At 35.2% G+C, this 23,263-nt stretch overlaps 3 protein-coding genes and 1 long non-coding RNA gene across 7 annotated transcripts; 3 read left to right on the top strand and 1 right to left on the bottom strand.

Moving 5' to 3' along the window:
• Nucleotides 1–244: 244 nt before the first annotated feature.
• LOC124442687 (cytosolic non-specific dipeptidase-like) lies at nt 245–8,762 on the top strand. 4 transcript variants are annotated; one of them, XM_046993181.1, is made up of 17 exons: nt 248–391; nt 603–621; nt 734–838; nt 970–1,101; nt 1,509–1,550; nt 1,803–1,883; nt 2,762–2,836; nt 3,513–3,593; nt 3,659–3,732; nt 4,702–4,776; nt 5,091–5,235; nt 5,721–5,820; nt 6,582–6,634; nt 6,751–6,869; nt 6,964–7,052; nt 8,078–8,244; nt 8,514–8,762. In XM_046993181.1, the coding sequence occupies exons 1-17, from the start codon at nt 360–362 to the stop codon at nt 8,598–8,600; spliced, it is 1,476 nt and encodes a 491-aa protein (XP_046849137.1). In that variant the 5' UTR covers nt 248–359; the 3' UTR covers nt 8,601–8,762. The 4 variants fall into 4 exon arrangements, with proteins under 4 accessions (XP_046849138.1, XP_046849140.1, XP_046849139.1 ...); XM_046993182.1 differs by lacking the exon at nt 8,078–8,244 and having other exon boundaries at nt 245–391; XM_046993184.1 differs by lacking the exons at nt 6,964–7,052; nt 8,078–8,244 and having other exon boundaries at nt 245–391; nt 8,514–8,620.
• A 2,382-nt stretch (nt 8,763–11,144) lies between these two features.
• LOC124442691 lies at nt 11,145–13,424 on the top strand. The gene is made up of 2 exons (XM_046993189.1): nt 11,145–11,585; nt 12,315–13,424. Exons 1-2 carry the CDS (start codon nt 11,253–11,255, stop codon nt 13,146–13,148), a joined length of 1,167 nt encoding a protein of 388 aa, XP_046849145.1. The 5' UTR covers nt 11,145–11,252; the 3' UTR covers nt 13,149–13,424.
• Nucleotides 13,425–14,383: 959 nt separating this feature from the next.
• On the top strand, nt 14,384–16,697 carry LOC124442694. Its single transcript, XR_006947332.1, has 3 exons — nt 14,384–14,849; nt 15,243–15,413; nt 16,349–16,697. It is a non-coding gene; the product is annotated as an uncharacterized LOC124442694 (long non-coding RNA).
• Nucleotides 16,698–19,161: 2,464 nt separating this feature from the next.
• Nucleotides 19,162–20,182, bottom strand: LOC124441587. The gene has a single exon (XM_046992062.1). It carries the CDS (start codon nt 20,180–20,182, stop codon nt 19,289–19,291), a length of 894 nt encoding a protein of 297 aa, XP_046848018.1. The 3' UTR covers nt 19,162–19,288.
• Nucleotides 20,183–23,263: the final 3,081 nt, after the last annotated feature.

The raw sequence follows: 23,263 nt of genomic DNA, 5'->3' as shown, positions 1-23,263 counted from the left end.
TTATCCGTGTTATTGTTGGCACCAGCCGACGTGGGCGTGCAACATTATTTCGTGAAGTTCAAGGGAATGGTTGCAAGTCAATAATAGAGTGTTTTCATCGACCGCTGTTTACGTAGAAAATCCCATGTTGTGAAAAGACTTAATGTTGATTTAATGCTCTGTTGAGCTGCGGCACTTAGATGCAACCTACGTACACGGCCGCTTTGACGTCACATGACAACACTTTATATACTCTTGACTATCGCCAGTGCTTATTCGAGATCACAGTTGGCAACGCTGGAACTGGTCTATCTCATCTTTTCAACTTTCAGTTGTTTTTGAAGTTTTCACTGCAATAATTGAAAAAGCTGCATTTCAAAATGTCAAGTCTATCCCTTGACGCTGTTAACCAGTAAGAATTTTGTCAATATTTTCTAGGATTTAAGTGCAAGGAATGTTTGCGAGAGAGTGTCGAGTATACATCAACATTTGCGTTCGAACTTTTTTCCATAAAACTGTTCACTCGTGTTTGCTTCAGCTTTTCCAATTTGATTTTAGCCATTTGTGCTAGGTTGACTTGTGTTAAGTAGTTTATATTTAACACTTTTATATCATTTTTACAGGTACATTGATGACAACATGGTAATTTGATATGCAAATATTAATATTTATCTCATTAGTAATACACGTATTTCACTGCATTATGCGCACTATACTATAATTCAAGTTTTATCATCTACTATTTTTTGTGTAGAGCAATTTCAAGGATGGTCTTCGTGATGCAGTTGCTATTAAAAGCGTGTCGTCCACAAGAGAAAATCGAGAGGACGTTATCCGAATGATGGAAGCAGTTGCATCGGTATTGTGATACAATAATCATCTTTTTGTCTCTGAAATTTTTTCTTTCTCGCGCAAGAAACAGAGTTAAAAAGAGGTGCGAATATTAGAGGCACTTTAATTTCTATGCAATATTTTTAATGCTTTATGTAGAGAATGGAAAACAGTTTAGGAATGTCAGTTGATCTAAGAGATCTTGGCCTTGACCCAAATTATCCCGATGGTGATGTTCAACTTCCACCTGTGATTCTTGCTTCACTTGGAAATGACCCGAACAAGAAAACCGTAAGTTGTTCCTTGATATTGTCGTTATGCTTCTCAATTTCAGTGTTGGCAATTGGACATACTTTGCATTCCGATTGGCTTTTCAGCATTCTGATTGGCTCTTTTAGCATTCTTATTGACTCTTAATGTTCTTTTTACTCTATCGGCATTCTTATTGGCTCTTTCTCATTTTGATTTGTTCGTTTGGGGTTCTGATTGGCTCTTTTAGAGTTCTAATTGCTCTTGAATTGCAAATTTTTTTAATACAAGACTAAACTAATATTCTGTCACAATTCTGGTTCTTTTTGTGTATAATTTGCACTTATTTAATTCCTCGCGCTTTTCTAACACCTTACACATTCGCAATGTAACAGCAGGGCTACGTTTATCTTCATTATGGTATTTATGGTGACTTGTGACTTTTTTAGCTCTGCATTTATGGTCATCTCGACGTTATGCCGGCAGAAATGGTATGGTTTATTGTTTGCTTTACCTCTAGTTTCAATGGAACAAACCACGTCATTATTATTTGATCAAGCCATGTTTTATTTTTAATTATCTTATCTAAATCGTATTGAAATGTCTAAATAGTTAAGGATGGCATCCAAGTCGTATTTAAACATCTAACTCGTCTTATTAGTTAAATATAGCACCTAAATTGTGTTGAAATTTCTTATTACTTTTTCGTCGTATGTAAAATTCATGTTTTCTTTCTCATATAGTCAGATGGATGGTATTACCCTCCTTTTGAATTGACAATTGTTGATGACATAATGTACGGTCGCGGATCGACTGATGACAAGGTAGGCCATGGACATTTTAATCGAAAAATTGTGATGTTTCTTTTACCATTTCCTTAAATGGTAATTTTCCATCAATTTAAAGACGCATACAATAAAACATATGGTGGCATGTAAATCAAACCTATATGTTCCAGTGAGTTTGACGTATAGAAAGCGCTAAGTTACGGTCTAGAATTAACCTAACCAATCTGCTCTGCGCGCTCAATAAATGCCTACCTGTCATGCCAACTTGTTAACGTATATGATATTTGATTTTCCCCGTTTTGCAATGATTAGAGTAAACACATGCTGTACTGCATATCAACTGTCAACGAAATTAATAGCTGAATATTGTTACCGTTCTGCTGTTTTCACGTTTCACGGAGATGGAGAAGTGCGGTAATAATCGCATGAAGCACAACTCTGTCAGCAAATATTTATAAGAAAATTATTATAACCGAACGAAAAAATCAACGAGTAAAGAGTAATAAATTTGAAAAATTAACATCTTTCTTGTCTGCCATCTAAAATTTCAATAACTCTTGTGAATCCGTGAGTCGTCCGACCGTAATCGATGCTGTTAATAACGTATGCTGCATGCTCTCCATCTTGTTATGCTCAATTAAAAGTCATAAAAAGCAGGACGAATTATTTGCTGAAAATTGCTATATCATACTGATTTGCTGGGCACGTATTACACAGAGAGGCGTTAGTTAGGAGACCAAATTGATGAATTCAGATCAATTTCCTGGAAATGGCGTGGAGAACGCTGCCTTACTATAAATGCTTTTGCTAAGAAATGGCGATTGGATGAGTCAGTTAGCTAAAACCTACTTGTTGTTAGAAATTTGATGATTTCTAAATTAATGGCTTTGTTGTTGTTTGTTTGATGCCGATAGGGACCTGTCCTTGGATGGTTGAATTCAATAGAAGCTTTTCAGCAAACAAACACCAGTATTCCCATGAATTTGAAGGTATTTAGCCAGAGCCTTAGCGGAGGTTTATGGGAAATGCTCAATAAGCGAAAGCCGAAATATATAAGGGGAAGACCAACTTTAGAAAACAAGTCTTTACTTGTATGAAGCCAAATTTTACCCCAAGACACACTTGTGTCTTTCTTTGCACCGTGTGTGGGAAATTGAGAGGATTAGTTAACTTGCTGGCTTAAAATTTTTGCGGAAAAAGGTGTTCCAGTTTTATTCAATTCAATAGAAACACTTGCGTTGATCCTGAAATGTTTTGCACGTGAAGATACTCATAGTAATTTTCACTGAAAATTAATGTTAGCGGCTGATACTCCAAAATTTATATTTTGTTCACATGGAAGTTCCTTTTCCCATGAGATATCAACCGTTTTACTCGACACCAGTCATCTAATACTCATATCACCACCATTTTGATTCTGGTTACTACCATTATAGTGCTGCTACAAATAATAAGGAAAGAAATTATGTATATTACCATTTCTTTTTATTGATGTTCTAAGTAATGGTAGAAAAACGGTTGCCACTTGAAGTGCCAGGCTAATTACTAGTATTTTGAAGTTTCTACGATGGCAGTTCTAATACAAGGATAGTTTATATTGTACGAGTATGCATGTTACTTTCATTAAAATTATTCGTTTTGTAATAAGTTTCTTTCGTGTTTCAGTTTGTGCTTGAAGGTATGGAAGAAAGTGGAAGTACCGGTTTGGCCGAACTTATCGAGGAGGAAAAAGATCTGTTTTTCGGGGTTAGTTTCAGGATACAATGCCCAATAATATCATCAAGTTATTGCTTCATACCCTAACTTTTCAGAATGTTGATTTCATTGCTATATCCGACAACTATTGGCTTGGTACTTCAAAACCTTGTTTGACCTATGGTCTTCGGTAAGTTAGACATTTCCAACATTTGTCGATAGGCTTGTAAACCAGATGATGGCTTAAAATTACTCACCACAAATGACGACACATAACTTTGTTTAAAACAAACAGCTACGACTATCATTTGAATCACACTGCTCCTTACTTGTCTCGGAGGTGAGCCTGGGGAGAGTTACTATGAACGAAATACAGTTTGCTATTGCAATCATAATCCCACGATCAGCAACGTATCTAGCTTGCACCCTTGATCACGCTATGTACATTTCAAGTCAATAGCCCTTATTTATTTTTAAAAATCCACTGTTTTTACAAAGTATACACACCAAAATATTTACATAGCTGTGACAAATTTGAGAAGTAAAGTGTGTCTGTCATACAAATCATATATTTACAATACCTATTGCAAACCAGATAAGTGCTAGCCAATTGCCATTTGCTCTCATAAAAAACACAGTTTTCTATTGTAGTCTTGAGCCGGCAATCCTATACTCACCGCACGCTATTTGCCATTACGTGTACAACTTGCTATTGTTGCTTCATTCTCACTCGAATTTCATTAACGCAATCCATACACCCGAAACCATGACAACGCATCTTATACCATCCAATAATATCAACTCAACTACTAACCAACCAATCAGACGCTCCAAACGCCTACAAAATCTTTGTAAATAATATATTCTTACATTCTGACAAAGGCTCGAAGCACCGAGTTGAAAGCTTAATAAAATTTTCAAAATAAAAATCCAGAGAATCCTTAATATTATTATATATATATATATATACAAAGTGTATATACAATGTGCCCTCCTGGCTACCACCATAGTGAAATGGTGACTCCTGCACTTGGGACACAGGACGTACGGTTAAATAAAGTGTATAATATGCAATTTGTCTATTGTGCAATGATGTTCACCGCTGTACGTTAATATTGAAAGTTCATCTGTCCAGCGGTTTTTTGTTTGTGTTCTCTAGAGGTATCATTTATTTCCATGTCAAAGTGAATTGTGCCGATAGTGATTTACATTCTGGAAGCCATGGTGGACCTGTGTAAGTTGTTCGAAGGAATGAGTACATAATTCTCGTTATGGTTACAAATGTTTGTTAGAGAGTGGATCCTAGTGGAACGATGCACGTGTGTGTTCAAATAGCCTTGAGGGTCAGGCACTGGCGTCAATCTTACATTAAACGGGGGAGCCATATTCATATATTCTGCTATGTTTGGCTAGTTTCTTTTCAAGATGATTTCACTTTCAAAAAAAATCAACATGGTGTAGCAGAATTTTCGAATATGGAACCCTCGATTAACTTTGGATTGTTGCCCATGGGGTCATGCTTAAAACAGATTTTGTTCAATAATTTAGGTATGAAGCAATGTCGGACGTGGTTGCAATGTTTTCCACGTTAATTGATGAAAAGGGAAACATCTTGATCCCACATGTGAACGATTCGGTTCGTGAATTGACTCCCGAAGAGGATGCCCTCTACTATGGTTTGGATTTTGACATGGTACTTATGTTTGCATGTGAACTATTGCATTGAATTCATGCAATTGATGGCTCTTAGTACTTTAATGAAAAGAGGATGCCAGCTTTGACTTGTTAGAATGACCTTCAAATTTATGTCAGTATGTCACTTCCATCGAAACGTTTTTCTTTTTTATCCCGTTCAAGTCCTCATAGCCATCTGTGTTTTGTCCATTTCCTTAGCCAGTCGATTTATAGGAAAGCTGTTTATTTTTATGCATGATCTCCAAAAGGAACTAGATCCTTCACACTTCGCAGAGGAAAACTGCGACACGGTGCTGATTGTACGTAGAATTTTGAAGTAAAGAACATTTTCAATCCTTGAAGCATCCAAACAAGCACATGCTTCATGCGATACGGCCCTCTAATAAAACCCCGAAAGATTATCACTTAAACTCTCGTGTTTGCTTTTCATATTAATTTAACGTCGATCATCCATTCATGCGTATTGCATATTTGTTTCATTAGAATGTGTATCAAGAAGAAATTGGTGTTCACGGGCTCACAACTTCCGATGAAAAAAATACACTCATGCGACGTTGGAGATATCCATCTTTATCCATTCATGGTGAATATAAATAATATACATGCTACTAAACAATCGCGTTTGAAAATAAAATTGCTACCAGCAATTGCATTTCAACAATTGCAACTTTCAAATTTCAATTTTCAACGAACTTTCAAAATGAAATTGCTACTTGCATTTTACGATTTAGTTTAGTTTGTCATTATACTTAATGACATAATTCATCTTTATAAATACTTCAACTTATCTTTTATCTCTCTATATAGCTACAGTTGTTTTATTGATTTGTGATTTATTCAATCTTTTATTTATTCATTCATGGCGCTGACATTTTCAGAAAGTGAGGACATTTTAACGCATGAAACGGTGGTTATTTGTAAGGAGGACGTTTAAAATCATGCATCGTTGTTTTGCGATTTCGATTTAAACGGCTTCATGTGTTCAATGAGTTTGTATAAATATCGTAAGAGTTAAGAATTAGCAATATATGAAATGACCATACACGCTGTTCAGTACACAGAAACTTAAACTTTGTGATTTTAAAACCTACTTTCGGTCCGAGATCTTATTAATAATGTGAAGACTGTTTTCATAACTACTTTTTTAACGTCACTGAATTATTTTGTCAAATGCAGCATGAACACGTTGTTTGTTTTTTTTCTCAAATCTTTCTTGAAGAATCGGTCTTGTACGGTTTTAACAATTGTCGATATGGTTGTACTCAATAAGTCGAAAATTTCATCATCCCATTGACGCTCATACTCATGTTTTTCGCGTTCGTCAATCATTTTATTTCGTTGTAGGATTTGAAGGTGCGTTTTATGGCCCTGGTGACAAAACCGTCATTCCACATGAGGTAATGTTGTTTTTGTTGTTGTTTTTGTTGCTGTTTTTGTTGTGCTTGTTGTCGTTGTTGTTGTTGTTACATGTTTATTCATATATTGTCTTCATTTCACATTGTTTTATTTAAAGGTGACAGGAAAGTTCTCAATTCGCCTTGTGCCTGATCAAGAACCGGAAGATATTGGACAGTTAGTCATCAATCATCTTAACTATGTTCACAGTCAAAGAGGAAGTCCAAATATCATGACGTAAGTACACGGTTGCTTTGATGAAAACCAAAAAACTCAAACAAGCTTTCATTCCGTTTTCAGTTTACATCGACTTGTTATTTTACTCATTTAGTCCGACTTACTCGAGCGGAGCCTCTCGTGCTTGGCTTGGAAGATTCGAGAACCCAGTGTTTGAAGCTGGAAATTTAGCTACATTGGATGGTATGCTCTAAATCAAAAGTATAAGACACATGGTTGCAAATGCCAGCCATTCTGAACTTAGTGTCACGCGCTATACGTTTTGTGAAATTCCTCATTATCTTTTTTTGTAAAAAGCATTGAGCACCTGTAAAGTTCGACTTTTGAAATGAGGCTTGATAATTTCGATTTAATTGTTTGTTATCTCGATAATTTCTGATTATTATAACGACATGGCACAATTGCGAAAGTCGCGCTTCATAAACTGCAGCTAAATCATTAACCAGCCATTCACAATTTCTTGGATTATAAGCAAGGCTCGTGCAGGTGCTTAAAGTCCTTGAAAAGTAATTAAAATAAAAGATCAATTTTAAAGGCACTTAAGCAGTTCTTATTAAATAGGAATTGAAGAAAGTCCTTGAAGAACTCTCATTAATAATAAAAATATGATGGAATCAGCTCCGCAGTGTGCAGATATAACTGGAAAAGTTATAAGTTTTAAGTTACTAAATTTGGAAAGAACTCTGTCTTTGTGATTATACAAATTGGAAGCCAAAAAACCCTACCCTACTGAAGCTGAAACGACACGATTGTCTAAATATATAGTATATATTCGACTCATGAAAATTTTAGAAGGGCCATAGCACAAAGTGTTGAGTAAATTTAAAACTGTGCCTATGAAATTGGATTGTTGTGCTTAAAAATCGCGAAGAAATCATTATTTTTTTTCACTTGAGCACCAAGACTTGTAAAATCATAGAACATATCGAGCAGCAATCAGGAACGTAACAAAAACGTTAAATGGGGTGTGTATATTCATGCATTCAGTTGTGCCCCACTGACTCCCTTTGAAAGTGAATTTGCTTTCAGGAGAAATTATTTGGGCATAACTGAATATGTAAATATACATACCTCACCCCTACCACGAATAACGGTCTATTTACGCCTCTGGTTACAATGCTTGGATTTGGTGCCAAAAAAAGAATGGAACTTGTCTCCTTTTTTCATGTGATTTGGTCAATCAGATGACAAGTGTCTTTTTATTCCAGTCCATAACGTCGAGCCTGACTACACCCGCGAGGGAGGCAGCATTCCAGTCGTTATAACACTCTATGAGACTACTGGCAAGGACTGCGTGCTTATACCAATGGGAAGGTCTGATGATGGCCCTCATTCTCAGAATGAAAAGTTGAACATTACAAATTTTCAAGCTGGTGTAAGTTTGGGAATGTTTTAAGTGATTTTCAAATCTTATTCGTTCGTCCACCGACGCCATGTTGTTTTGCTTGTTGATTGCCATGGGAACATGCTGACGTCATATCTAACATGATTTGCGCTTCTTCAGTTGGCACAAACTTGCTTGTGATATACTTACTTAATAGGCAGTGCTCAAAATATAGTGAATGCCTTTCACCGGAGAGAGCGTTAACTATTTGAATAAATTCACAATACCTACTCACTCAAACTGTTCTATCTTTTTTTAAGATGAAGTTGTTTGCTGCCTATATCAAACGTCTTGACGAGTTGACCAGAGGTACAGGAAGGCAGGCGAGGCAGACAAGCAAGATCTGAATCAGTAATGCAACACATGATTAATAGTCGTTTTCTAATGATTTGCTTTAACAATAATTCTAGATTGCACATGAAGACATTGAATATTTAACTCTTTAATTGAAGTATTATCCATGATCATGTATGATATTCTTATATAATAAAGAATTGTCACTGGTCAAATGTTGTCATCAACTACATCACAGACTCTTGAAAGGAATATAACTTTGAACGCTACCTTTCCCTGTAATTTGGAAGCGGCTTCTTCTCAGAAAGCAATGCAAAAAATTCTTGTTTTCATAGTCACAAATCGTTTGGAAATGTTGAATGAAAGGTCTATTTCTTTAACAAAAGAAAACGTACAAACCTCGCGTAAGTATTTTCATGATCGCGATAAAGAATTCGCTCTTAATAGTTAAAGATATGAATATAATAAGCACAAACTTATACATATAATGTGGTTGATGGCGTTTCTTTCCCAAATTGTTTTTGTGTGAAAACAAATTCCCTTTATACATGCAGTTACAATCACAAATTTCTAACTGAAAACCATCCAGTAGACAAAAACTTTATCAAATTCTTTTCGTATAACACAACCAAAACAAGTCAAAAAGATTTGTTTTCTAAACAACACGAGTGTGAATTACGAATGAAGGCAAAATTTGCGGAACACCACCAGTGGTCACGCGCGCATCTCCTGAGGTTATCTCTCGCAAATTTTGGCTTCATCCAAACAATCAAAAGGTCACACTCCAGTTATACTCATTTCAATAGCACAGAGACACAAAGACGTCACACAATTTCAGTTGATCAATTTTGCTTGTTATGGTCACACTCTCATATTCAGAAGGAAAAAGAATGAATATAGAAAACAGAAGGCATTTATTCAATAATCGTAAAGTACTTGTCGTTGAAAGGGTCAAGCTGTTTCTGATAAGAATTTTCTGCTGTTTAACTTTCTTGCGCAAACGACGTGACAACAAGGAAAAGAGTTGACTTCTATTCAAATTCAAATTTTTGTGTTCATGAACGGAACACAATCAAAAATCGTAGCATTTTCAATGTGTGAGTGTGGACTTGGGGATTGTTGAGAAGGAGGAGTGGTCTAAATACTCACCTTTTGCCATGATACTACGTCATAACTTTGCTCATGGACATTTTTGCTATCCCACACTCACGTTATTATTACGAGTTGTTTGTTTTGCTTTCTATAGTCTCCGAAAAATCCGTGATAATTAACACTGTTTCTACTTAACTATTTCTTCTCAGAAGATAACAAACAGGCAGACGAGGTTAGTCAAACAATTCATCATAATCACTGGGAGATTTTCTGCGGATATTCATTGCGGATTATCATAGCATGCACGGGATGTGCATTTGCTGTCCGCTTAAGTTGAAATGCGGCGTACACATAGAGCTAAAATATGAAAGAAATTGTTTACAATTTCGAAGTCTCTTCACACGGAATTATTAAAATCATTTCCGGATTTAAGCTTCAACTAATTTCAAGACGGTATTTTTTTACTTGAGCCAAATATAATCTGTCCCCATGATTATAAATATATTCCATCTCATGACAGCAAGTTAAACATGAAATTTATTTCGACGCCATAATAACTAGATTAAAGTCCCAGAAAAAGCTGGTAAATTTTCATAGCATCTTGTATCAAGTTATAAGTGATATTTATGACGTCATTGCGTGGTTGTCCATTTAAACAACGATGTATCCAGCCTGAAAATTGATCAATGCTACGCAAATTTCGAATCATTGGCGTTTTTTATTTTTTCTTTAGAAATTTTTTGTTTCTACAATGAATACCCAAGTATTTAAATTTCATGACTAGACTTGCGCGCTAACTACGCCATTGTATACTGAAACGATGCTACAACTACAACTTTTACTCCGATTTTTGTCGACATACGTTTGTTTACATTCTTTTGCATTTTATTATTGGCAAGTACAGCTCATTACCTATTCAACAAATTCAACACTCATAAAACAGCTGCTTCTGAAAGTTGCGCGTTTCTTCTAGAATTAGACTTTGCCAAAGTCCTCTTTCAACAAAGGTTTGACAAAAACGGAAAGACGCTCTATTGATTTGAGCATATTATGTCACAGACCAAAAAGAGCTGGACAAATATGCGAATCGGTATTGTGAGCAATAAAGATTTTTTACAATACTGCATGGTAAAGACGATTTCGTGTAGCAATCGATTTCCTGGAATAAATCTAAACGATAAAAAATCTCTTCATTTTCTTTTTACCATCGCTCATCTAGACCCCAAAATTCGCAAAATTTGTCGATTATTTTGCCTTTGTAATGCGACTTAGATTTTTTTGGTGTTGTGCAACTACTCTCCTTCTGTTGATGGCCGTTTTCTTTGCAAAACAGCAAGTTTATTCAAGTAGAAGAACTTAAAAGTATTATTACGTCAAAATGTAAATAAAGTTATAACGTGGAATTATATTGGTTTTGGGTGCGTTTGCATCGACTCTGAAAGTGTGTGCTGCTAACATATTTTTGTAATTTAAAGTCAGGGTTTAAATTGCAGAGCCAGCCAATAAGAACGTTTCATATGCTTCACGCAATGAAACCTTCTGACGTAAATCATGAGAGCTCTTCTTTAAAATAACCAAAAGCATGGACATTTCATTGATGCAATTTCACGAGAATGAAAGGCGATAAAACTGTTGCTGTTATTGGTGGAGGAGCTGGTGGCTGTGGGTCAAGTCTCGCTTTGGCCGAAAGAGGTTGGAAAGTTCATCTTTTTGAGAAAAACACCATTTTCTCGGGAACCAGTGGCATAACGTGCGGACGTCTTGGTCTTGGTTTTCATTACATTGATCTTGAAACGTCGCTGAAGCTGATGCGCGCAACAATACGCCTAGTCAAAACATTTCCCGGTCATTTTGTCGGTGAGGATTTTCCGTCATCGCACCCAATTCGTCGCGGTCGTTATTTTATAACAAATGATTCGCTTGCCTCTCCGCATGATATTCTGGAGGTAATGATGCTTCAATTTGCAAAACAAGGACAAGGCAGACCAAAACTGAAAAAAATTTCTTATGTGGGAAAATATTTTGCGATTACCTTTAGAACGTTTTTTACACTTCATGCCGTTGGCGTTACTTGTCGTTGTTTTATTAAGATATCAAATTTCCTCCTTTGACACACACACACTAAATGGTTGATTGTCGAATCAGTCGAATGCATTAATTGACGTAATGCAATTTTTCTTTCATTTCCAATTGTGAATCCCGGACAAAATTGCTTATTATAGAATGTTTCATTTTTTTACTTTCTTTATTCCTTTGTGCATTTATCCATTTTAAAATCGATCATTAGAAAATTGATTGCATACTGAATAGTAGATGCAAATCAAAAACTTGAGCGCTAATCAAGTTTCCAAATACACTATAACAACACTTCTTTTTGTACAATTGAAGCACGAATCTAAGAAGCTAAACACAAAAATATTTCATAAATCTAATAAAACTACAAACAAAATACTTCATTAACGCTTGCAGCAAACATGCACATTGTAAAATTGCCCAGTAAAATGTCCTTCCAATTCAGAGTTACTAGTTACCCAAATTCTTCTGAACAAAAATGTTCTGGTAATATAGTGTTGTTTCCCGGGGAAAATTGTTCCTGCAAAAACTTGCGTGAGAGCCACCCTTACCAAAGCAATAATTCTATGATGTCATTTATTCAGCTTTATGAATCTCTGAAGCAAGCTTATTCAGATATGGTCGACGAAGATCCATCAAACATGGTGTTTGGCCTACCGAAAGATTTCTATCGTATTCTTGACAAGGAGGAATATGTTGATGATGTCGATGTAAGCAAGGTTGTCGTTGGAATTGAAACCTCCGAACATCTTCTGGACTGTAAGAAATTTCAAACAAGTTTGGAGTCGCGCTTAAGAAACCACAACAACATCACAATCCATGAATTCACCAAACTTGTTGACATTGAAAGACTTATTGACGATAAGAAGTATCGATGGTCTTTGATTTTCGACAAAAGTGATGGTAAACGATGTGTAAGTTTTTCATGTGACTACGTTGTCAACTCTACATGGTGTCAAATTGAGAAGTTCAACCGCATAGCAGGATTTCCAGAGCAATCCTTTCCTATAACGAATCGTTTAAAGGCGATCGTTGGCGTAAAGCTACCCGTCTCCATGTATGATTCTCACTCGATGTTTTTCTGTATCGGTCCATTTTGCATGTTTTCAAATCTCGGCGATGGTACCGCACTCATGACATACGCTCCTGTGACAAATATTACAACTTCAGATGGCACGACTGTCAACAAGAAAATGGCGCGATTAACAGAGCATGGAGCTACAGTAAACGAGTTCAGAAACATCACTAGTAACGTTGTAAACGGTGTTTCTACTTTCATCCCAGCGCTAAAGAACGCAGAAGTGATCAGTCTTGCATTTGGTATTGTCAAGACACAAGGAAGTGTTGATATTTATGATCTCAGTAGTCCATTTCACCGAAGAAGTTATTTCGCTGTGAGATCAGAAGGGGATGGATGGACTCTAATCCTTGCATGAAACTCGTGTATTTGCTTGAAAACGCCGACATTGTCGTTGATTTGTTGGAAAAAGAGTTTCCATGCTAATGGCTATATTGCGTTTTTTTTACATGTGTGATATATATGAATGTTTTTAAGTTTGAAAATTTGTAATCCAGGCATTGAATATATAAAAGACAACGAAGCAACGAGTCGAAAGCTCAATAAAAATCATTTAAAAAAATCCTGAGAAACTTTTATCTTTTATATGACTGTTTTTATACGAAATAAGAATCAAACTTCCTGATAAGTAAAATCATTGTCAGTTTGTTGCATTAAGGATTAAACATAGAACAGTAATGTAGAAAAAATGCTGTTGCAAAAAAACGCGAAATTGATCTTCAATTCATATTTTTAACTAAGCAAACTAAAAATTATTCGAAATATGAATTCCTTTCGGAGCAATACTCGTCGTGCAAATCTCGTAAGATTGTAGTGCAAAACGAACCTTAATTTTATGCAAATTCAACATATATAACCTATTCGTTGAAGAATGAAAGACATCTACATGTACACAAACAGTAGTTTCTCTGTTTCCAACTTCGTTTCTCCAAACATATACATGATACACATTAAGGTACGTTTTGCTCTATACACACTATACAGGCTAAAAGTTTATCGCCATCTTCATTAATCAAGAAAATAACAATGATAAACGAACATTTGTGTTTACACAAAACACAACGATAACCACAAATGATGGTAAATTTTAGCTACGACCATAACAATTTCACGCTGACACAAAACATGTTTAATTAACAAAGTTTCACAAGCGCTTTACTTTCTTAAAGAATGTCGCTTTTTGCTTTTAAAATGGCTGCAAATATTTTGACCATTCGGTGTAGTAGACGATTTTGAAAATGCCTTACTCATACATGCATGTGTATGATAAACAAAATAATGGCAAAAAGTTTACGCAAAGGACGTGTCAATCTACTGACCACATGCAGCGTGGTCAATCTACTGACCAACTAACTGACCACAGTCTACGCACTAGTGGTTAGTCCTACGTCACTGTACGATTACTTATAAGGACAGAAACGAAAAGCTTTAGGCATGTTGGTGCTTAGTAGAAATCCGCAAAAATGCCACTAAATGAGATTAAAGTAAAAGAAATCTTAAAATGTTTATCCGAATTTTTAGTGTATTGAATAAATATTATAAAATTGATAACCTCTTTTCCACAAAGTCTTAGTCTTTTTATTACGAGCATTTGAACCAAAAGCGGTCATTTTATTACTAAACAGGACGTTCGTAACAAGATACAAAGTTGCTTGTTGTTTTGCTATTTATATCCGATCATTTTAAAACGCTATTGTTCACTCTTTTGGCCTGTAGTGTATTCATTTATCATCAGATAATGGAATGGTAGTAATGCTAACTAGTATGTGAGTAACAACTTTCCTTTACTGGAATTCGTTTACGGAATGCTGAAAACGAAGGTTGAAATCTACAATGACGAAGCAAGCTTATTTATTTATTTACTCATGCAATGTAATCATTTCCGTGCTCACTCATTGTAGAATCAACACATTTCTCGAGAAATAATTATTCATTATGATCTGAACACTGCAGAATTTGCTGGCTGGTTATACCACTGGAAATCCATTGATCAGGAAAGAACTTCTCAAAAAGTCATAAGCTATATAATCCCATTGAGACAACTTTGATAAGCTTACAGGTAATATGATTTTGTTTCTTCATTGCTCTCTAATCAAGTTGTCTCCATACGTGGTTGAAAGGCCAAAATCGAAACACACCATTGACATATTTACTAAAAATTTTGCTGAAAAATGGATGCGAAATTTCGTGGTTGCGTGTAATACTGGTGGGCTGATGAAGCTCTGTCAACACCTATCATAAATAGAAAATTTTTAAAATAAATGCTATTAAGAAGGAATCTTCCCCACACCATGCAATAAAATGATACATTTACCTATAAACAACTAATCGAAATATGAACTGGATTAAGAATAATACTCGTTCAGAATGCTTAGTAGAACTACCACATGTCATAGTATGTTTTGTGTATAAGTATGATATAATTAACTGTTTTGATGCATTTATTATCAAGTAATGGAGTTGTATTATGGTAATCATACGAACGAATCCAACATTTTCCCCTTGTATCAAATGCAGAAAATAAACGCCGAAATCTGTTGATCAAGAAAAGAAGTTGCAAATGAAATGGTCGTATGTCAACGGTGCATGATTATATAATGAATGCGATTCTTCAAATTCAAAGGTAATTGGATTTTATGGTTGGTGAATTCATTCTGACGGTTCATTCTTCTTTGCTCTCTAATCAAGTTGTCTCGTATGCAGTTGAATAGCCGAAACTGAAACACATTAACGTATATATGTTGACAAATAGCATAGAATAGAGAATATATAGAAGGGCAACTCGCAGGTGAAACGCGTGGCATATTTTCTGTGCGCATGCGTTAGGTCCGCCATTTCTCTGGCCAGTAACTTGACGCTGGCGTACTATAAAATAATATTGGAAAAGTGCGATTTTGGGGTAATAATCGCCTAAAACGCAAACTGTTTTGGAAGATCATGGAATTTTGTTACAAAACGTGAAAGAAATAAGGTGAGAGACCATTATTTAATTGCTGGCAAGTCCGTAAAGTTTTTTTATTGGTAAAAATTACATGTTTCAATGAAGGGTGTTTATTTTACTGCTGTAGAGTTGTCAGTATGTTAGGTGAATAGAAGTCCAGAAGTAAAATCTCTTGCGTTTCCATCCATTCAGAATTATAAATTTCAAACTTTTGAGGTGTTATTATAAATGTACTATTTAAAACACAAGCTTGTCCGAGTTTTACTTGTACCAACGCTGTAATATTTCAGGTTGCAACTTGCCAACTTGCTAAACTATAAATCAAGTTAATCAACCTGCTAACCAAGTAATCCAATAATGATTCATGATGCTTGTGTGTGAATTATAACTGATAATAATTTCCAACATTCAGTTTCAAACCATGGAGGGTTTGTTTATCATTTTAAGCATGAGTGAAATGTTAGTATGTTAATAGTTGGGCATTTTTAATACCAAATGTAGTTTTAGTGAGGTATACACTCTGTTTGCCTTATTTATAAATTTTGCCTTGCTGTGATTTGTGCTCTAATAAATTTATTACCAATAGTTATGATTGATTTTCTGATATTTTTTTCTAGTTGCTATTTTGGCATTCAGTTCTCAAGTGAGGATTATGTTGCAAGTGTCTTGTGTTATGTAGTTTTAGTATGTTGGATTAGATTTTAGTGGCTACTTGTTGCAGTAGCATGTTAAACTTTGTTTATTAAATTCTATTACGTTTTTATTATGATAGGGTGGTCTCTGTAAGGGTGCTCTATTAAACATTGATCACAATTTCTTCAGCTTAATTGTTTAGTATACCAATATTTATAGAGAAATTAGCATTTCTTCTGCACCCCCATCTAGCTTAAGCTAGAAGGGCTGCACACCCCATGTTTTTAGCCTTGTAACCATTAAGAAAATATAATATTTATTATATTGCTGTTATTTTGTACATATGTTTCTCTTAAAATTGTCTTTATCAAAATAAGTTTCCAATGTTATTCAATTCTCAAATCACCCAAAGCATTGTATATTGGGTTTGCTGTGGATCTTTCTCAGGTGTGCGTCTCTATTGCAACTTTTTGATTCGAGATTATAAAGCTGTACATTTTCCATTTTTGGTACTATTCGTCGCCAGGGAGGCAATAGTGATAACCCCACTCCAACCCAATTTATGCAAGCATTTAGAAAGCTTTTCTTCAGTTCCCTTCTAACCTGTTCATCTGGAAATTGTGACAACGACCTTGATTCTATGCTGGTTGAGTATTCCAAAAATGTTGCAAAGAATAAAGTCAGCCAGAAGAAAACGGTTCAAGTCTTTCCACCTCCGCAACCACAAATTTTATCAATTGTTCCTACTGACTGCAAGGAGCCAAATGTTGTTACTAACATAATGAGTGAAAATGCCATTTCACATGTGTCTGGTTTTCTTCTAATGAAGAGTTTCCACACTTGTCTGAAATGCACCAATGCTCTTTCATCTACAGAACTGGATGATAGCAGAAAGTTATTCTGCCACTTTAAAGCATTCGATGAAAAGAAATCTGATTTAAGAGGACTACAATCACCATCTTCTCCTTATCTGGAATACATCATCAAACTTGAAGACACATTTATTAAGACGTTTTCTGTCTACACAAAGAGCGATGGTGTTGGTCGAAGTATATTAGACACCGTCAAGTCAATACCAAAGGAATTTGATTGCTGTACGGAATTCCCATTTGAGTTCTTGCAGAAACTTTTTGTAAGAATACGCATTTATTACGCCATAAAATTTGCGAACCGCATACTCGCAACAACTAAAAAGAAAGACAGAAAGTACATTAAAGTCACACACCTTTGAGGGCTTTGTGCATATAATTTTTTGTCCTTTATAAAACTAAATTGAAAACAAAAGCTTTTTATATCACAATAATATATTTAACATGTAATACATCCAAGTTCATTTAAGTCCTCAGGACTTGTGAACCTCAGAACCTGTTCAAGCTTTCCGACTGAATTTCGCTATAAATATATTAAATAAATGCATTTGTTACATGATATATACAAAATATTTGCCTTTTTATTTCAATTTCTTTCAAAAAGATGCCAAAAACAGCCAACAGCTCAAAAAATCTACATTTTAACCCACTTTACGGCTTCCACTCCGTATATTTTCATAGTAAATGTTGTACACTTTACTGGCCAGAGTAATGGCGGCCGTCACATTTCCCGTATGCGCGAAACAAACTGCGCGCCACGCTTACATCAAAGGTTACCGACGCGAGTTGCCCTTCTATTATTCTCTATTCTATGCAAATAGTTACTTGAGCTTTCGCTTAATCAAACGTATACGCTGCAAATTCCATCATGTAAAACCATTGGTGGCCATTATACTTTTAATTTATCTTATTAGTAACGAGAAAATTATTGAAAATAATGCAGATTTCATGGAGTTTGGTAACTAATGCATTGTTTTAATCCAGACCCACAGATATTGGTGTATATAAAATTCTTCTTAAGCTTGATTTAATTAATAGAAAATATGTTGGATCAGTCTTGCATTTGCCATTGTCAAGAAACAACAATCACGGAGGTGTTTATATTTATGACCTCAGTAGTCCATTTCACCAACGAAGTTATTTCGTGTTGAGATAGGAAGACGTCGGGTGGATGTCAAACCTTTTTATGAAACTTGTGTATACTTGCTCGGAAATTGTAACACTGAAATTGTCGTGGATTTGGAGGAAGAACAATTTGAAAGCAATCGCAAAAAATACTTTTAGTTCATCTTTATTTTTAAGTGTTGGTGATGAAAGAAGTAATCGGTGTTGCTTAGTTTGCTCTAAGCAGAAAGAGACAAGAATAACTTAGCTATACTGACAATAACTGAGGGTTAGGTGGTCTCCTATCTTACAAAACTGATGAGGCCTATTATAGTTTTTTTTTTGTGTTCAGCAAATCGATGCTTTAAAAGAAAAATATCAAGCTTTCTGTCTAATCGGTTGTTCTGACAATTTTTAAGGAAGGCCATGCAGAGAATTGAGGATTGCCAATTTATGTGTTTGTTCTGTCAAGAATTGACTTCGTTCTTTAAAAAATATTTATAGCAGTTAATAACCAACTAAGCAAGGTTACATAGTAGCTAAGCTTATTGCATGACATTTTTTACTCTAAAACAAAACTTCCTTTCCATGCTGTTTTGTCATGGATGGCTTTCACTCCTGGTTTGTGTCGTCTGAATAGTATAAAGCACTTTCCGAATGCTCGTCTTCCAACATTCGTATAATAAATATTTCCTTTTTTATTTATAGAAGACTTTACGACAACAGACTTGTTTACGAGAAAAGAAGTGTTTGAAGCACAAGACTTCTTTCAATAAAGTGTCGAGAGAGAACGTGCATTCGACGGAAAAATTAACACAGAAATAGTCTATGTAGAATCTTTAATTTTCAGACTTCAGATGGTTTGTGATCAGGTTTACCTATTTACTTAAGTCTTCACTTTCAATAAATTTACTGTAAGTAAGACTGGTAGCCCTAAAAATATCACCCGTTCTATTCGACTGGAGCTTTCAGCACAACATTTGCTTTCTTTCTTTGACAATTTTTCCAAAAAATCAGAAGTTTTTTGTCCAGCAATCCATAGATAAGGGGATTAACTGCTTGTGTTGTTAACATTTTAAGCATTAGAATAATTTCGTTAAGCAATGGGATTGAATGGTTTCTCGCTGCTTGAACATATATTCCGACGGCGACAGAGATATTTCCAGTAAAGTAGAAGACGACTGTCATGATACAAACAAAAAATGCTTTGCGATTCCGGCGATATCTTTGTTTACCGAAGGAAGAGGTGACTGCATTCTGATCTTGTGGCATTTTAAAAATTTCACTTTGGTTATAAAGTACTCGAGCGATTTTATAGTAAGTTACGGCCAATAAAACTCCACTTAAACACATACTGAAGACAAGTATATAACCTTGTACATTGTACGTCAATATACGGTAACGGTTGTCCAAACAGCGTGGCAACACAACAGCGTAACCTGGTATAAATGATGCTATGTAAGCAATCACACAAACAGTTTTTAATCTTCGTTTGCTCATAGGAGGTTTCAGAGGATATGTAGTGGCACGATAACGAAGAACTGCAATAACCAACATCATAAAAACACCAGCTTCAGCAAACCAGTTTCTTGTTTCAATAACAAGACAAAATGCCTTATTATACGCAACGTCTCTGTTATAAAATGCGGTCATGGTGAACGCAGATTGTGGAACCAGGCACATGAGGTCACAAATGGCAAGATGTAGAACTAGAAAGCGGTAGTTGCTCGTCAACAAACTCCGTCGTCGTATTATCGAGATAATAACAAGAGAGTTGCCAATGATTCCAAACATGGCAACAGAAAAAGTAAGATTGACAATGATTGGATCCTTTTCGTATGCCATTATTTATTTTTTAGACAGTCAGGCTCCTGTTCTAATTGCACGAGTAAGTAAGAGAGTTAGTTTTTAATAGCATAATGAGCAGATGCATCGTACGAAGATAAGAAAACATGCTACTACTAATGAGATGACAGGTGAACAATTAAAGCACATTTATCGGGGAAAAGAATATGACCTCTTTGGATAATTAAATCGATTTTAGGAATATTTGCTGAACAATATATTTTATTAGGTATAAATGTTATTTTGATTGACTTAAAGCAGGAAGTGATGTACACAGGAGAATACATGCATTGAAGATATAGCTTTCACAATACAGGTTTATAGTGAACAATAAACTTTAAAAAGTAGAACTATTCTCATGCCATTTCCCACAAACATTCTCTAATATTATTTTGTGTTTGTACTTTACAAAGCAAGCGTGTTCTCCAATGTGCGTCCCTTCCGGCGTTGGGTGAACTACTCTTAGGCTCGAAAAGTCGTTTCAGATGTTTCCGACCTAATCAAATATATTGCAAATATTTTAAAAAATTATTTATTTATCCAAAGAAGTTATTCCCCTGACTGTGATATAGGCACTTTAAGACGATTTAATTGCTTTGTATTAGCTCTTAAATAAGCGTTCGTACTTTATTGCTATTGGTTTTACTTTGATAAAGTAAACAAGATTAAAGAAAATCACAAAATCATATTCACTAATCTAGTGATCATTTGAAACTTTTATGAACTGATTACGATTGAAACGCTACTGTTTTTTGCTTTCCCCGTATCGTATCGACGTCACGCCTAAAAATTGTAACTTAAAGAAATTTTAAATTCTGATTTGTGAATCGTTTAAGAATTTTGAATGCAGTTGAAACTGATTTTTATCCATCACAAAGAGCGTCGAAACCTATAAGGAAAGAAAATCGAGATGATAACTGATTTTGTACGAAGAAAGTTATTTTTAACCCACTATCGTCTTTGTTTGACACAAACACTTGTCTGAAAGATCAGTCTTCTGGGATGACGTCTCTATAAGAATCTTCTTCCGGAATCACAACGGCAGAGTGTACTCATTCCAAAATGAAAATAGAAGAATTGAAGCGACTTCATTCCATGATAGAACTATTTTTTAACTTATTTTAAAACATAGGAAATGTTGAGCTTTACTGCAGTTTGTTATTGCAAATCAATAGTTTCATTTTCTTATCTCTGTTCATGCTCGCATGCGGATTTTCATTTGGCATCAAAATGCATCCACGTGAAATGTACGTGCTATCCGCTTGCATCTGTAATCTGATGTGGCTAGCGATGTAGCAAATTGCCAAACGGCAATTGTGCTAACTAGAGATACAACGCTGCTTGTTGTCTTTCTAACTTATACCCCAGTCGCTTCTGTTCGTTTTGAAACAATACTAAAAGTGATCTTGCACTTTTGGCGTGTAGTGTATTCATTTATCATTCGGTAATTGAATTGTGATAGTCCAAACTATTGTATGAGTAAGATTTTTCTATGACTGAAATTCGCACGCAATACAGAAAACGAAGGCTGAAATGTACAATGACGTAGCCAGCCTATTTGTTTATTTACTCGTGCTATGGAAATATTTCCGTGTTCACTCATCGTAGAAACAACACATTTGTTGAGAAATATTTAATCCTTATGATCTGAAATTTTCATAGCACGAAAAAATTTGCGGGGTGGCTCCACTGCTGCAAATCTATTGGTCAGGAAAGAACTTTAACCAACGTTGACTATAAGTATACAAAAACTATTACCAACGTTGGCTTATACTCAAAATGTCATAGGCCAACGTTGATTATTGAATCCAACGGAGTAATTTTAACAAATTCAATACAAAGGTAATTGGATTTTCTTGCTGGTGAATTGCAGACACTTCATTAATTATTCATCGCTCTCTAATCAAGTTGTCTCTACAGGCAGTTAAATAGACAAAATTGAAACACATCTAATCCCTGCATGAAACGCGTGTATTTGCTCGAAAACGCCGATATTCTGGTGAAATTGTTAGAAAAAGAGTTTCCATGGAAGTGTATTGTTTTGTCAGTGACATATGACGGTTTTTATGTTCAATTTTACCAAAAAGATAAACAGAATTGTATTTTCGCAGTGGTGTACTAAATACAAATTACGTACTTTCTGATTAATGCGTCATATATGGTAAAAGAGCTGTTGTGCCGCGCCGAGTTGAATCCTGAACTAAGAGATCCCTAAGATGTCTGATTAAGTTACGGGATGTTCGATTATATTGTCTTTGAGGTGGTAGTTCGCTATTACACAAAAACCCGAAATTTAACCTTAATTCAATTTCTTACCTCGGCAATAGCTTAGTACACAATATAGAGTCAGAATTCGAGAAACTACCAGTAGCTGATCCAACGTCTTGCAATATACATTAAGACATCTCATCTTTTCGCAAAATTTTATTGTTTAGTAATTTATCAACAATGGCATTGTTTAGGTATTTTGAACCTAAAATCAGCTGCTGTAATTCCTCTTGCTAAACCTGAATCTGCGACAAGACTCTACCGGCATTCTCCCTTCCTGAATATTTATCATCAGATTTAAAGGAATTACTAAATAGATCTTGTACCCGCTAACCACTGAAAGATCCTTAAAAAAAATTGTCAGTCCACAGCATTTACACAAAATGTTCTGGAAACGCCATTCACGAACTCGCTCAGTTGGCAGTATATTACATCAGTGTTATTTATCTGTTTACATGAGTCTGCAAAGTCAGTTCTTTGTACAAGATTAGGTTCAATCAATGAGCAAGAGGAATAAAATCATCCAAGTGACAGGAAGGAATTTTTATTATATAACATTACAGTACAGAAAACGCTTTCATCTTTTTTAAGAGAAAATCAGCTTAAGGGAGTATAGACTGTGACGAATGCTAGATAAAAAAAGTTCTCGAATTTAATATAGAAAGAGGTTTGGAAAGATTGTATCTCAACGGTAATTATGTAATGATGAAAGTGAGGACTTTTAACAGGCTTAAACCAAATAAGAACTAAACTTTGACGTTAGTAGTTTCAGACACGTCACTCATTCTGCATCGATATGCAACCAAGTTGTCG

Source organism: Xenia sp. Carnegie-2017, unplaced genomic scaffold (assembly GCF_021976095.1).
Source record: "Xenia sp. Carnegie-2017 unplaced genomic scaffold, XeniaSp_v1 HiC_scaffold_20, whole genome shotgun sequence".
In the NCBI taxonomy this organism is placed as follows: domain Eukaryota; kingdom Metazoa; phylum Cnidaria; class Anthozoa; order Malacalcyonacea; family Xeniidae; genus Xenia; species Xenia sp. Carnegie-2017.
This window is presented reverse-complemented; position numbering and strand designations above follow the sequence as displayed.

What these genes read in the sequence shown, in the direction of transcription:
- LOC124442687 (XM_046993181.1), top strand. Translation starts at nt 360, where the DNA reads ATGTCAAGTCTATCCCTTGACGCTGTTAACCA. An exon ending in TGATGGAAGCAGTTGCATCG is followed by an intron (nt 839 to 969) that starts GTATTGTGATAC and finishes TGCTTTATGTAG; the next exon opens with AGAATGGAAAACAGTTTAGG. An exon ending in AAACCGTCATTCCACATGAG is followed by an intron (nt 6,635 to 6,750) that starts GTAATGTTGTTT and finishes TTTTATTTAAAG; the next exon opens with GTGACAGGAAAGTTCTCAAT.
- LOC124442691 (XM_046993189.1), top strand. Translation starts at nt 11,253, where the DNA reads ATGAAAGGCGATAAAACTGTTGCTGTTATTGGTGGAGGAGCTGGTGGC. An exon ending in CTCCGCATGATATTCTGGAG is followed by an intron (nt 11,586 to 12,314) that starts GTAATGATGCTT and finishes GAATCTCTGAAG; the next exon opens with CAAGCTTATTCAGATATGGT.
- LOC124441587 (XM_046992062.1), bottom strand. Translation starts at nt 20,182, where the DNA reads ATGGCATACGAAAAGGATCCAATCATTGTCAATCTTACTTTTTCTGTT.